Below are 12,831 nucleotides of genomic sequence, written 5' to 3' on the forward strand. Positions count from 1 at the left end.
ACTAATCCCAGTAACGGTGCCCCAGTGGGTGCTGGTGGTGACTCGGGGCACTTGGGATCATTCTGCACGTGACCCTCCTGACCACATGCATAACACTTGTGGGGACCCCGGTTGTCTGGTCTACCCTTAGTGGGCCATGGCTTTTTAGAACTGGGGGTGTGGGAATCTTTACCCTGGGAACTATTTTGGGGCTTTTTAGAGAACTCCTTTTGATTTCCCTTGCCCCCCCCCACTCTTCTGCTAGGGACCCTGTCCACATTTGGCTGGGTTTCCACATACCCGTTGTGGACCCTGGAACTCGTCCAGCGTTCCACCTCCTGAGCAAGCTTCCTGGGATCAATGAGCCTACTTTCCTTCAGATGCTGGCGCAGCTCTGGAATACAAAGACTACGCAAGTGCTCCCAACCAATCAGATTGTACAACCCCTGGTAATCAGTTACCTTGCTGCCCTTCTTCTAACTATCCAGTGCTCTGTAATAAAGGTTCACACACTCATACCGCTTATTGGATTGACACTTCTTAAAAGACCTAAACTTTTCCTGGTACTGTTCCGGTGTGAGCCTATACCTGAGGAATAAAGCTTCCTTCATATTAGGGTAGGTTAGAGCACCCACCTCCTCCAAAGGTGTCAGGGTGTTTCTTCCATTGGCCTCAAAGTGTCTCCACAGGCCCTCCCCCAATTCTTATCAGGGACCTCATTCATATGCATTGCTGCCCTACGCATAAGATGCAAACCAGGCATAAATATCCTCCCCCTTCAGGAAATTCTGTACTAGGTCCATGGGAATGTAAACCTTAACCCTTTGCACTGGCTGTAGGCTGCCACCATTTCTACTGGACTCTGCCTGTTTGGCCTTGATGTCCAGCTCATTCAAGCTCAACTCATGTGCCAAGATCAATTTATTTTCCTCCAAGCATTTTTGCTCTCCTCTGCCTTGGTTTGGAGCCTCAAGACCTCCAACTAATGATCCCTGGCCCTTTGCCTTTCCTTCATTTCCTCTAGAACCCAATCCTAGGAAGAATGATTGCTGCCATCCATAAAGGCTGCTCTCCCCACAGGCAAATCCTTGGATCTGAAACCGCCTTCTGGCACACCCCCTCCATCCTCATCTGCATCATCTGTCTCCCAAGCTTCTATGGCCTCCCACCAAACACTCAAGACCTTCTGCAGCTCCTCTTTCCTAGAGGTGCTTTTAATGGGGCATCCAAAGTTTTTGCAAAATTGTTTGAGATGATCTACTTTGTAGGTATGCAACATTTCGATGCTAAACTCCAATTCTGCTTCCTCTGCTGGCTTACCATTTAGAGACATGGTACGTGGATACTTAAAGGGTCAGATCAAAAATTGAACCAAAAATAAAACGCAGTATGTGGTTGTGTAGTTGTCTGCACTAAACTAGGGATGTACAGCAATCACTGCGGGTCAAGTACAAATAAAGGTTCAAATGCTCACCGCTGACCACCATTGTTAGAAATGGGGGGTCTCTAGTTGGCAGAGGTAGGTACCTTTGTCCAAATAGGGACCCTTGCTTCTAGTCAGGGGAAGGGGGATACACGCTTTACATAACCCATGTTCACCACCTGGGTAGCTTGGCACAAGCAGACAGGCTTATCCCAAAGGCAATGTGTAAAGTATCTGTACTCAAAACACACAGTAATACAGTGATAACACCACAAATGGACACTACACCAGTTTACCCCAGGAGTGCCTTACTTGTAAGAAAAGGGAAGGTTAGGGCCTGGCAAGTGGGCGCACTTGCCAGGTCGACATGCCAGTTTAAGCCTTGGGTTAGGGCATGAAACTAGTAGACCAGTGAAACAGTGAGTCATATACCTTAAGCATTTCCCGACATCCCCATATTTTAACCATATCAACAAGGGGAGTTAATAAATTATCTTTATCCCACTAGTTAGCTATTTTAAATCTGCTTTTTTGTATATAAGTAAACCCACTCCAATATCCAATCTGTCAGCATAGGTGTATAGGAACATCTTGCAATTAGTGCTCCCCCGTCTTCGCTGGTAGCAGCACGCTCCTTTCCGTAGAAGGTTAGGGAGGAACCCTATGATGAAGCATGCCACCATGGGGTAACCCTGGTGGGTGAGGGGTACTGCTCGCCCATGAGGGACTCCTTTTTGGTTATTTAAATTATGATCCCTGCACAAACTCGGGGATCGAAATTACAAGTTGTGTGATAATTATCACACCCTCGTAGTTTCACCCTGTTAAATTCGGACAGGTCAAACCTGCACAAATTTATCTGGGGAAAAGACCCATAGAAAACACAAAACATGCAGAATTCGGCATGTTAAATACCTATTTCCCATGTTATGCCTCGGTGGCAAGTTAAAAAGTCAGAATACGAGATATTTATCACATATGCAATACTTCACTCTGAGGTAATAGTATTTAATTCACATGCTGAAATAGCTCACTTCTTCCGACTAACTTGTAATGAGGGCTATAGAATTTAATCCTCAGAACAAGGTCAAATCTTTGTGGGTCCTTTCTCACATGACATATATGAAATTCATGTTTCCCTTTGCACTGTGTCTTTCTTAGCATCTTTGTTTTCTGTCACCTCCTCTTTCCTCTCCTCTTAATTCTAAATCTGTACTCTACAGACGTGTCTCTCCTTATAGTTATCCCTCTTTTCGATCAGCTTTAGCTTTCACAACATTGGTATATGTCTGTCACATCTTGACATTTAATCTCTACCCTCTATTTCTGAGCTTTACTTCTCCCCTGACTTTTTTCTTTGTGCAGGACTCCTCTAGCTTTTCCAACCCATTTATGTTGTGTTATCTTTTTTTCTTACTTCTTTCTTCCATCCTAGTCCTTCTCTTTCTCACCATACATATTTATTTTTGTACTCTCTACCTACTTACTCATGTTGTTCTTTCCTCTGTCACATTACTGCTTCCTTCTTCCTCAGCTGTAGTCGCTCGTAGCTCTGAGTGTCAGTGATGCCTTGCGAAACCTCATCCAATAGGTTTAGCTCATTGGAGTTGACAATTGTACCAAATTGGTAGTATGCATTGTCTCAGTCTTTGACTGACAGGTACTCTTCATTCTATCTGGCAACTGACCTCAGGACTCTGTGCTACAGTCTGCAAAGCCAGTTGGCATGCTAGGGTGATTGCTTTAGAACCTGATGCCCGCCATTGCTTTTTTAGCAAGATTCATGTCTCAGGGTTATGGTACAAACCTTGAGAGAAATCCTCAGGCAGAAGAGATTGTCATGGGCCTCTTTTATTTCTACAGTGAGTGAGAAGATGGACGGAGAGGCGAGCCCTCTGAAGGAGAGACTGACCAAAGAGGAGGAAGAGGAGGAAGATGAAGGCGATGCCAGGGTGATGAAGATGAAGGAGAAAGGCTTGGAGTCTCCCAAAGCCATTGTGCCTTACAGCTCTATGTTCATCTTCAGCTCCACCAACCCGTGAGTTATTATGGCTCTCATGCTATAGGAATCCTACATTATATAAGTAGATATGGCCTGTGCATTTAGGTTCTGTTAATATTCGCCCAATGCGCACACAATAGACCACATATGTCCTGTGTTCCAAACATAGAGGCATGTAATCTGAGTTCGGAGGCTAATACGGCCATATGGTCTGAGCCCAGGGATGAAAACTAATTTGGCCTGTGTAAACAGAATATAGCTTCAGGCGCTTTTAACTGGCACAAAAAAAGGTATGGTGTACATTTAGGAACTCTATAACGCTGCTCACACAAAGCATGTGGTGACTGATTATAGAACAAAAGTAAATATGCGCAGTAACTCAGAACGTAAAGCCACTGCATAATCAGAGCTGTCAGTGTTTGGGGCCCTTTTTCAGCTCAGAGACTGTAGGATATATGTTCTTTTCAAGAACTAAGTAAACACGCTAGCTATGATCTTAGACTACAAGCCCAAGTAATAATTTGTCCCATGCTGAGGGCCCGGTTGTATATGCTCTCTCACTGTCCACACAAGCATCACTTATGCACTTGAAGCATAGCGGCTCATAATGGGTGATCTCTTTCGGTTAGAGGATTTTATTCTTCTACTCTCTGTGTACAGAAGCATGCTGTGTCTCCTTTCAGACTCTAGTGATACGGTTGTCCTTATCTTTAGACCATAGTAACAGATTTGTTTTTTGGCAATGGAGATCAAGTCAGGCTACATAGCGTGTGGTATAGTTGCATATGCCTTCAGCTTACACTGCCATCTAGTGCTTCTATTCAGGCTGCAGTAAAATGATGTGCCCTACCTTAATCTAAATTAGTACATGGTATGTGCACTTGTGCTATGTTGATACACGATTTGTCTAGTCAGAGTATAGGCGTAAATGCTATCTGCTCTTAGATTGTACTGGCACGTTATAATGTTCTGAGGCTATGACAGCATTATACTTGCCCCCACAGCATGTAGGCATCTGGTAATAACCTCTGCCTCACGTTCTACTTGCAGAATGTTGGAAATTGGGTTACTGGTTGGGGGGGTTACAACTATACTCAAGCAGGAACCACAATCTTTGTCATGGTGAAACACAAGTAAGCCCCAAATTAACCTGTGCTTAACCTTCTGGTAGCATGCCACAAATCAATCCAGGCTTAACTTATAGGCAATGTGTAAAGTATTTACACAGCACTTCAAACAGAAATATGCAATTTTAAAAATGTATGTGAAAATAGTGCCTAAAAGCACAAAACACCAACTGTGGTTATCTAGTTGTGCCCCACAGGGACAAAGTAATATGTTCTCGCCTACAGCGATGGAGCACGGCCGAATATAGGGACAAAGTTAGGCCCACTGAACAAAGTACGTCAAATCCTGGTTGTGGACTGCTCTGAAATTTTGCTCTGAGGATGCGTTGCACATCGGCTATTCTGAAGAGCTGCAGGGCTACGATGCGGAGTCCTTCATCATCATCAAGGATGCCTTCAACAAGAGGCTTGCGATGTGAAGGCCTGTGCCAAAGATCCGATGGGCACCGGCAGTTCCGAGTAGACTGCAGGCTGCAATACGAGGCACTGCGCTGGGGATGCATTGTGCAGCAGTCGTTCCGAAGTGGAACTGCAGGGAGATGTGCCATGATTGCATTGTTTCTTCCCACAGGGTTACAGCTGGGCTACCAGAGCACCTCCAGGCCCATTTCCAAGTGTCCAGGACTGGGATGGCACCACCCAGGCGGCAAGAATCGCCGCTGACATAGCCCAGGTGCTAGGTTCCAGGTGGGCCAATCCTATTCTGTACCTGATGGTATGATCAGGAGGCTAGCCAACTAGCCCTTGGAGTCACTCTGGTGGTCCTAGGATCGAGATGCCCATCAAGTCCTGTCAGTCAGGCAGCAGTGCAGCAGAGCAGTCATTCACAGGTCTAGAGGTGTACTGAAGAGTTGGGTCTGAGGGTCCATTATATATAACTGGTGCCCACTTTGAAGCAGGAAAAGGTCTGGAGGTTTCCAACCCTAGAGGAATTGGGAATTTCCTGACTCCCTTCGCTGGCCCCAGCTTGTCTGGGGTCACAATTGACTTGTGGCAAATCCTTTCTGAGTGTGCTCAGGCAGAGCCTTTGTGATGTGTAAGTGTTTAGGTGACAGCTCTTCCCCTTCATCAAGTCACAAATGGCCCATCTAGCCAACAACTACCTTTCATTTGTCTCACTGTCTGGAAGCAATAGACAAAGACCAAATGCCAGCTACACCTGATCATGTGAATACAGGCAGCAGACACCAAATGGTCATCACAAGAAAATGCCAACTTTCTAGAAGTAAAATTTCAGAATTGTGACTTAAAATCCAACTTTATCATTAAGTAGGGTTTTAACTTGCCATTCTTTTGACATCAAGCTCAGCATTCCTACCTTCTCCCTATTGCAAGTTATCACTTATTAATTGAAGTAAGTTAACCCAAAATTATCCTATGGGAGGGATAGGCTTAGCAGCAGTGGAAAACAATTTAAAGAGTTTTTTAGGACCAGGACATGTAAAAGGGTAAAAGTACATGTTATTTTTTTTAAAACACTGCACCTGGCCCTCTACACTATGTAGGGCCTTCCCTAGGGGTGACTTAGATGTATTAAAAGGAAGGTTTAGGCCAGGCAAAAAAGTTTATTTTGTCAGGTCAAAATAGCAGTTTGAACTGCATACACAGGCTGCAATGGCAGGCCTGAGGCATCATTTTAAAGGGCTACTTAAGTGGGTATTACAATCAGTGCTGCAGGCCCACTAATAGCATTTAATTTACAGGCCCTGGACACATGTAGTGACACTTTGCTAGTGACTTACAAGTAAAATAAAATGTGCCAAATGGGTATGAGCCAATTTTACCATGATTAAAGAAGAGAGCACAAACATGTTTACACTGGTTAGCAGTGGTCAAGTGAACAGATTCCTAAGGCCAACAAAAACAAATTCAGTAAAAATAGAAGGACGGAGGCAAAAAGTTTGGGGGGACTCTGCAGAGAATTCCATTTGCAAAAACTAGTGTCAAACAATTTGTGAGTGTGCTCAGACAGAGCCTTTGTAATATGTAAGTGTGGTAGGTATCAGCTCCTCCCCCTCATCAAGCCTGGAAACACCTGTCTTTCCTTTGTTCCACTGTCTGGAAGCAGCAGACAAAGACCAACTATCAGCTACATCTAGTCATGTGACCCAGGATACAGGCAGCAGAAACCACATGGTCAGGACAAGAAAACAACAACTTTCTAAAAGTGACATATTCGGAATTGTGGCTTAAAACACAACTTTACAATTAAACATGGCTTTACATTCCAATTCTTTAGACAGCAAACTCAAAATGTATACCTGCTCCCACACAAAAGTTATAACTTATTACTTGTGATACGATAACCCAATGTTATTCTATGGGAGAGGAAGGTCTAGCAGTGAGAAACTATTTTCAGAGTTTTCCCCTACCGGGACATGTAAACAGGTAAAAGTACATGTCCAACTTTTTGAATAGTCTGCACCCAGCCCTCTGGCCTTCACAAGGGGTAATTTATATGTATTAAAAAGGAAGGTTCAGGCATGGCAACAGGACTATATTGCAAGGTGGAAATGGCAGTTTAAAACTGCACACACTGGCTGCAATTGCAGGCATGAGTCATGTTTAAAGGGCTACTTAAGTGGGCTGCACAATCAGTGCCGCAGGCCCACTGGTAGCATTTAAGACCATCTCTCAACCTTTTGGTATAGATATCCTGTGATGTCAGACATATGTGTCATGTGAACCCTGTTGAGAGATACTAAGGCCAAGATTTACTAAGATTTTGCTTCGGGTTTTGTTACTTTTTTGATGCAACCCAGATGCAAAATCCATGTTGCCATTTACTAAGCCATGCAAAGTCGATTTGCGTGGCTTTGCATAGTTTAGTAAACACAAAATAATGCAAGGCAGCTTATAGCATTGCCTTGCATTACTTTGTATCAGGTAGGCATTACATGGGTGGACCTTGAGTGTTCCCATGCAACCACCTATGTATTTTGATGCATGCTCAGATTTACAAGCACTTGTAAATATTGAAGCATTTCCATGACAGAGGCGTAATGAGGGGAAATATCTTTCTCTTCCAGGGGAACCTCATCAATAATCATAAGGATTGATTACCTCACGCACTCGGATCCCAGAGCAATTCTTTCACTATATAGTTATACATTTATACCATAATAGTCACGGGTCTCTTTGCCTCTTAATGGCGGCGGGCTCGAGATGAGGTTGCGACCCTCATAAAACACACGCGGTGATTCTTAATCCTTCCACACAGAATCCACTCGAGCCCAATTCCTTGAAGCGTGTAAATTTATTCAAACATACAGCGTTTTACTTGCTGCATGTTTGAATAAATTTACACGCTTCAAGGAATTAGGCTTGAGTGGATTCTTTGTGGAAGGACTAAGAATCACGGCATGGGATATATATATATATCTACATATATAAACATAAATATACATATATTACCTAGTGGCGATTATAGTTAGGACCTAGTTTCCATAGGAAGAACATTTATTGTTTTGCTTATAACTTTGGCGTCGTGTGGGGGTGATTCATCTAGGAGGGGTCTGAGAAAAAGGGGGGTCCCAAAACGGGTTTTCTCTATCCATAGTAAACTATAGACAAGGCTACAGGTCGAACGGGTGAACGGAATTACCCCAAATTTGGCAGAGAGAAGGGTGTTTGTCTAGAAAGCATGCTTTTGTTTATTTGATGTAAATACATTCAGTAGTTTTTGAGAAATATTGAAATTTACAGATATCGATATTTGGGAATTCTGCCATCTGATTGGCTGAGGCATTACAAGCACAAGCTTGCTGATTTTTTCTTGGGAGTGGTTGCAACTAGGAAGTGTTGGTCACCATTTTGTGATTCAGTTGAAGAGAGTAAGGGGCAAAAAAAGTAGGAAAGGAGGGTAGGAGCACGGAGGGTAGGAGCACTGTAAGCTCTGTGGGGGAGTGCGTAGTGAAGTAGTCACTCCTACCAGTCTGAAATTATGGTGTTGCTCAGAGTGACATGGTGCTGAGATGATATGCTGCTATACTTGGGTATGAAACTGAGAGCCTAAACCGTGAGCTCATTGCTGTAAAGTGATGTGCTCTGGTCTTTATAGCATACACGTGCAAGTAGTGTTAGTAGGTGTTTATACCATACAGGGAATGGGAGGTGAACTTCTGACCGCTATCATGGGTTTGTACTATATCGGAAGCGGGAAGCAAAGTACTCACGCCTACCGGTGTGGAGACTTGGGGATCAAACCGAGGTGATTGCTGTAAAGAGATGGGCTCTGGACGCTGTAGTATACATGTGCAAGTAGTGTTAGTAGGCGTTTATACTATACGGGGAGTGGGAAGCGAACAACTGACCACTACCGTGCGTTTATACTATACCAGAAGCGAAGTACTCACGCCTTCCCGTGTGAAGACTCGGGGATCAAACGGAGCTGATTGCTGTAAAGTGATGGGTGATGGGCGCTGTAGGATACTAGCCGCTGTAGTATAACTGTGCAAGTAGTGTTAGTATGCGTTTATAGTATATAGGGAGAGGGTAGCGAACTACTTTCTCCTACTGGTCTGAAGACTCAGGTATTAAACCGTGAGCCTAAATCGAGAGCTCATTGCTGTAAAGTGATGTGCTCTGGCGCTTTAGTATACCTGTGGAAGTAGTGTTAGTTTGCTTTTATATAATACAGGGTGTGGTAAGCGAACTTTTCACCCCTACCGTTCTCAAGACTCCTGGATAAAACCATGAACTCATTGCTGTAAAGTAATGTGCTCTGTGTAGTATTCCAATGTAAGAAATAGTAGAATGTTAGTATGTAAATCCACTAGAATGTAAGTATGTAATGTTAGAATGTAGGGCTGTCATGAGGGGAACCTTGGGGAGTTTGTACACAGTGCTGGAGAAGACGGTTGCCTTGCTGTCTGCTCCTGTTGGTGGGTGCTTAAGTTGTCTTGTTTTCCTGCAATAAATCTACTTATCGGATCCACTGCTGTCTGCCTCTTCACAACATACATTTTGCGATGAGCGGGAGAAGGTAAAAAGAATGCAGCACTCACCAATATTTCAAAGTTGCTTGCGTTGTGCTGAAGATCCATTTTCATTGTGTAGCTGTTTCTACTCATCCTAGGGTCATCGGCTCATTGAACTATGTCATCCGACCTCTGGTAGGATTGATATTTTTAGATTTTGTGCTTCCTCTGCCTCTTCACTACACTCTGGTTGCTGCACTACACGTGTGTAAGTAGTGTTAGTATTCGTTTATACTAACCAATGCCTCATGGTCCTAGGGAGCGTGACCTCCCAGGCGCAGCTCATACAATGTCCCGGGGTGTGCATCCGCGGGACATTTATGTTTGCTACTAGAGGGCGGGTGCATGGCTTGCACCCTTTGATAGCAAATCCTTGTTTGACTAGTTAAAGCGAGAGGAGGAAAACCTTGTATCGCTTTAATAGAGCGGATCCGGATGGTAAGAATTGAGAAAAAATAAAAAGCGGGGTCTCACTCGTTGATTTAAATGAGGCTCCTGATGGGTACTGTTCTGTGGCTAATCCTATTATTATATTGCGGGATATTGCGGGGTCTCTGTAGGACTGGGGATCTTAATGTCACATGTAAATTAGGCGCGGAAGGGCACCAAGACATTTCGCAGCATAGGGGATCGCCACCTTCCCGGGTATTGTTTGCTAATTGTTCAGGGGGCTTCGAGGCGAACTAAAGTCCGGGGATCGCCACCCTCCGGGGCTTTACTTAAATATGCAGTGTGGGCCTCGGCAGTCCATGAAGCCATGGTGGTCCTAGGCAGTGCCTTATTGGTTCTGTAATCACACGGGCAGTACTCATGGTGTTATACAGTGATTCACGCATAGAACCCTTGCAGTTGTAGAATTACCACAGCTTCATTTATGTAATAGTATGTTGGTTTATATTTGGTAGGTGCACCGCAAAATTACAAATGTTTTCCCTCATAACCCCACAAAATTACAAATGTTTTCCCTCATAACCTCCTATAAACAGACGATTTTCACAATAAACTACAGACAAGTGTTGTCAGAAAGAGAAGACCGATACACTCACTTATTTATTGGAAAAAAATAACCTTTATTAAAACAACACAAATAAATGGAAACGCGAGTTTATTAGAAAAAACAACAGTATAACATGAAATACGTCGGCAGGACTCCTCCTGAAGCAGCGTGCAAAACCTGAAAGACAAAAATTAAACATATGTATGCGTGCCATGGGGAAGAGGACAAGAAAGGTAGTCCGAATGAAAGGAAGATAGTGAGAATGGGAGTGAGAGGGAGTGGGTGGAAGGGAGAAGGGGAGGGAGAGTCAAAAGAGTCAAAAGAACAGAGGGAGGAGAAGACAGCGCGTAGGCCTACTGCACCCAGCCCTCAGTGCTTACATCCCGTCACCCGTTTGTCTAGGACGCTGGAGTCCGCGAGAAAGAGTGTGGTCGGACAAGTCCTTAAAATGAAATATATGAATGAGGCCAGAGATTACATTATTAACTATGGCAACATCGCTTGCCTGCACCTGTGCACCCAGGGTGCTGCATCCCAGCACCTTCCCGGACACTGTGCTCAATTGCAGGTTCTGTTCACTGAGGCTTTATTGATCACCTGACCCCACTGGTGTGTCCAACGATGTGCCGGTGCAAGCTCCGACTCCAGGGTACCTTTGTAGGGTGGGAGAGCAGGTCTCCGGTCAGGGACGGTGTCTTGATACCACGATGGAAGGCATCAGAATGTCGACGGCATCATGACGGGGTGAGCACCCGCTCCGCCCATTTTGGCTTAATCAATTCAGTCAATCAATCATATGAGTGAGGAGTAAGTTCTGATCCATTCAGTTTCCTTTACTTTAATCTCAAGTAATCATAGGGGGAAGGATCACTTGTCCTGCACAACCAGGGTATGCAGGAGGTATGTGGGGTATCTCAGGTAAAAAACCCTCATGCACGTGATGGGAAGATCGTGGTAGCGGTATATGTTGATTCTCCGCTCTTCATTCACATGTGTGCATAATCATTGGGTCAGTATGGTTATGCAGCCTCCACCTGGAGGTTCTTACCCATGGTTAAAACAGTAGCGATCAAGTGATGTGGACAGTGCTCAAATTCGTTAAAATACCCGGAGAGCCAGATGCTTCGCTTTATTGGGTCTGGATTTGGGTAGCCCGTCAAAGGGTATTGAAAATCTATTAGGGATTCTAACGCACTCAAAGTTAGTGATTAAAAATGGCCGACATGTTTCAGCCCAAATTGCCTTGATAGGTCTTATGGGCTTTCTTCAGGACCGAGAGTGAAAGGTGAAAACGTGGCAGTTTATAACAAAAAATTGCCTTATTATAAACAGTGTAAGAAAAGGAAAAATTACACCTGTTTCTTTGCAATACAGGAGGTCACAGTGTACCTCAAATGTGAAATTGTCACACTTCCTCAGGTTATGGCAGGAGATGAGGGTGCCTTACTGTGGCTCTGAACCTCGTGCGCTGCTTGTGCTGACACTTCGCCCGCTAACCCGGAGAATCAACATATACCGCTACCACGATCTTCCCATCACGTGCATGAAGGTTTTTTACCTGGAAACGTCTGGAGTTAAATGAAGATTTATTTCAAGATTAATAGAAAACACCAGTTGAGTGTATCCTTTGTTTTTGAAGTACGATCCACCAACTGTGGTACTTGTGGTTCAAAGAGGAGTTGGAGTGAATGAGAATAAACAAGGTTAAATAATAACATGTTATGCCAACATTTACATACAAAGGAACAGAGCTCATGCTAGAAGCATAATGTGCACATGTAATGCAGTGGCGGAAGCCTGTGTGCATGTACACTTAGTAATGAGCTCACTAGGGTGACCTAAAAGCGAACGCCACATGTCTGTAGGGCAGGGCTAACTGCTGGCTCAGGCTTACAGTACAGTCCAGCAGGTCCTTAAAATGAGACAGAGATGAGACTGAATCAGGTCGGGGATGACATCATTACGCACAGTAAAACGCTTTTTCGTACTTGTGCACCCAGGCTGATGCAGCCCACCCCTCCCGCAGCACTGCGCTCTTCAAGTGTCTGTAGGGTAGCGCTTCCCGCTGGTTCAGGCCTACAGTACGGTCCAGCAGGTCGTTAAAATGAGACAGATGTGACTGAATGAGGTCAGAGATCACATCAGTACTTTCGGCCACATCTCTTGTTCGCACCTGCGCACCCAGGCTGATGCACTTAACCCCTCCCGCAATATGGCAAGAGATTAGATTATTTATTTATTTATTTATTTATTTTAAACCTTTATTTTCAGATTGCACAGTACATAGCGTCCGCCTACAACCCAATCGGGCCGGCCGCTATGAC

At 44.4% G+C, this 12,831-nt stretch overlaps 1 protein-coding gene across 2 annotated transcripts in view; it reads left to right on the forward strand.

Annotated features, from left to right (window-relative positions):
* The window catches only part of CACNA1E (calcium voltage-gated channel subunit alpha1 E), a 1,936,751-nt gene that overhangs the window by 1,628,122 nt on the left and 295,798 nt on the right, over positions 1–12,831 (forward strand). For both annotated transcript variants that reach the window (XM_086955515.1, XM_086955507.1), the window contains exon 23: positions 3,266–3,440. In XM_086955515.1, the coding sequence (XP_086811641.1) occupies positions 3,266–3,440 (175 nt within the window). The remainder of the gene's footprint in view (positions 1–3,265; positions 3,441–12,831) is intronic.

The sequence above is a fragment of the Lissotriton vulgaris genome, chromosome 1_1, assembly GCF_964263255.1.
Source record: "Lissotriton vulgaris chromosome 1_1, aLisVul1.2, whole genome shotgun sequence".
Classification (NCBI taxonomy): Eukaryota; Metazoa; Chordata; class Amphibia; order Caudata; family Salamandridae; genus Lissotriton; species Lissotriton vulgaris.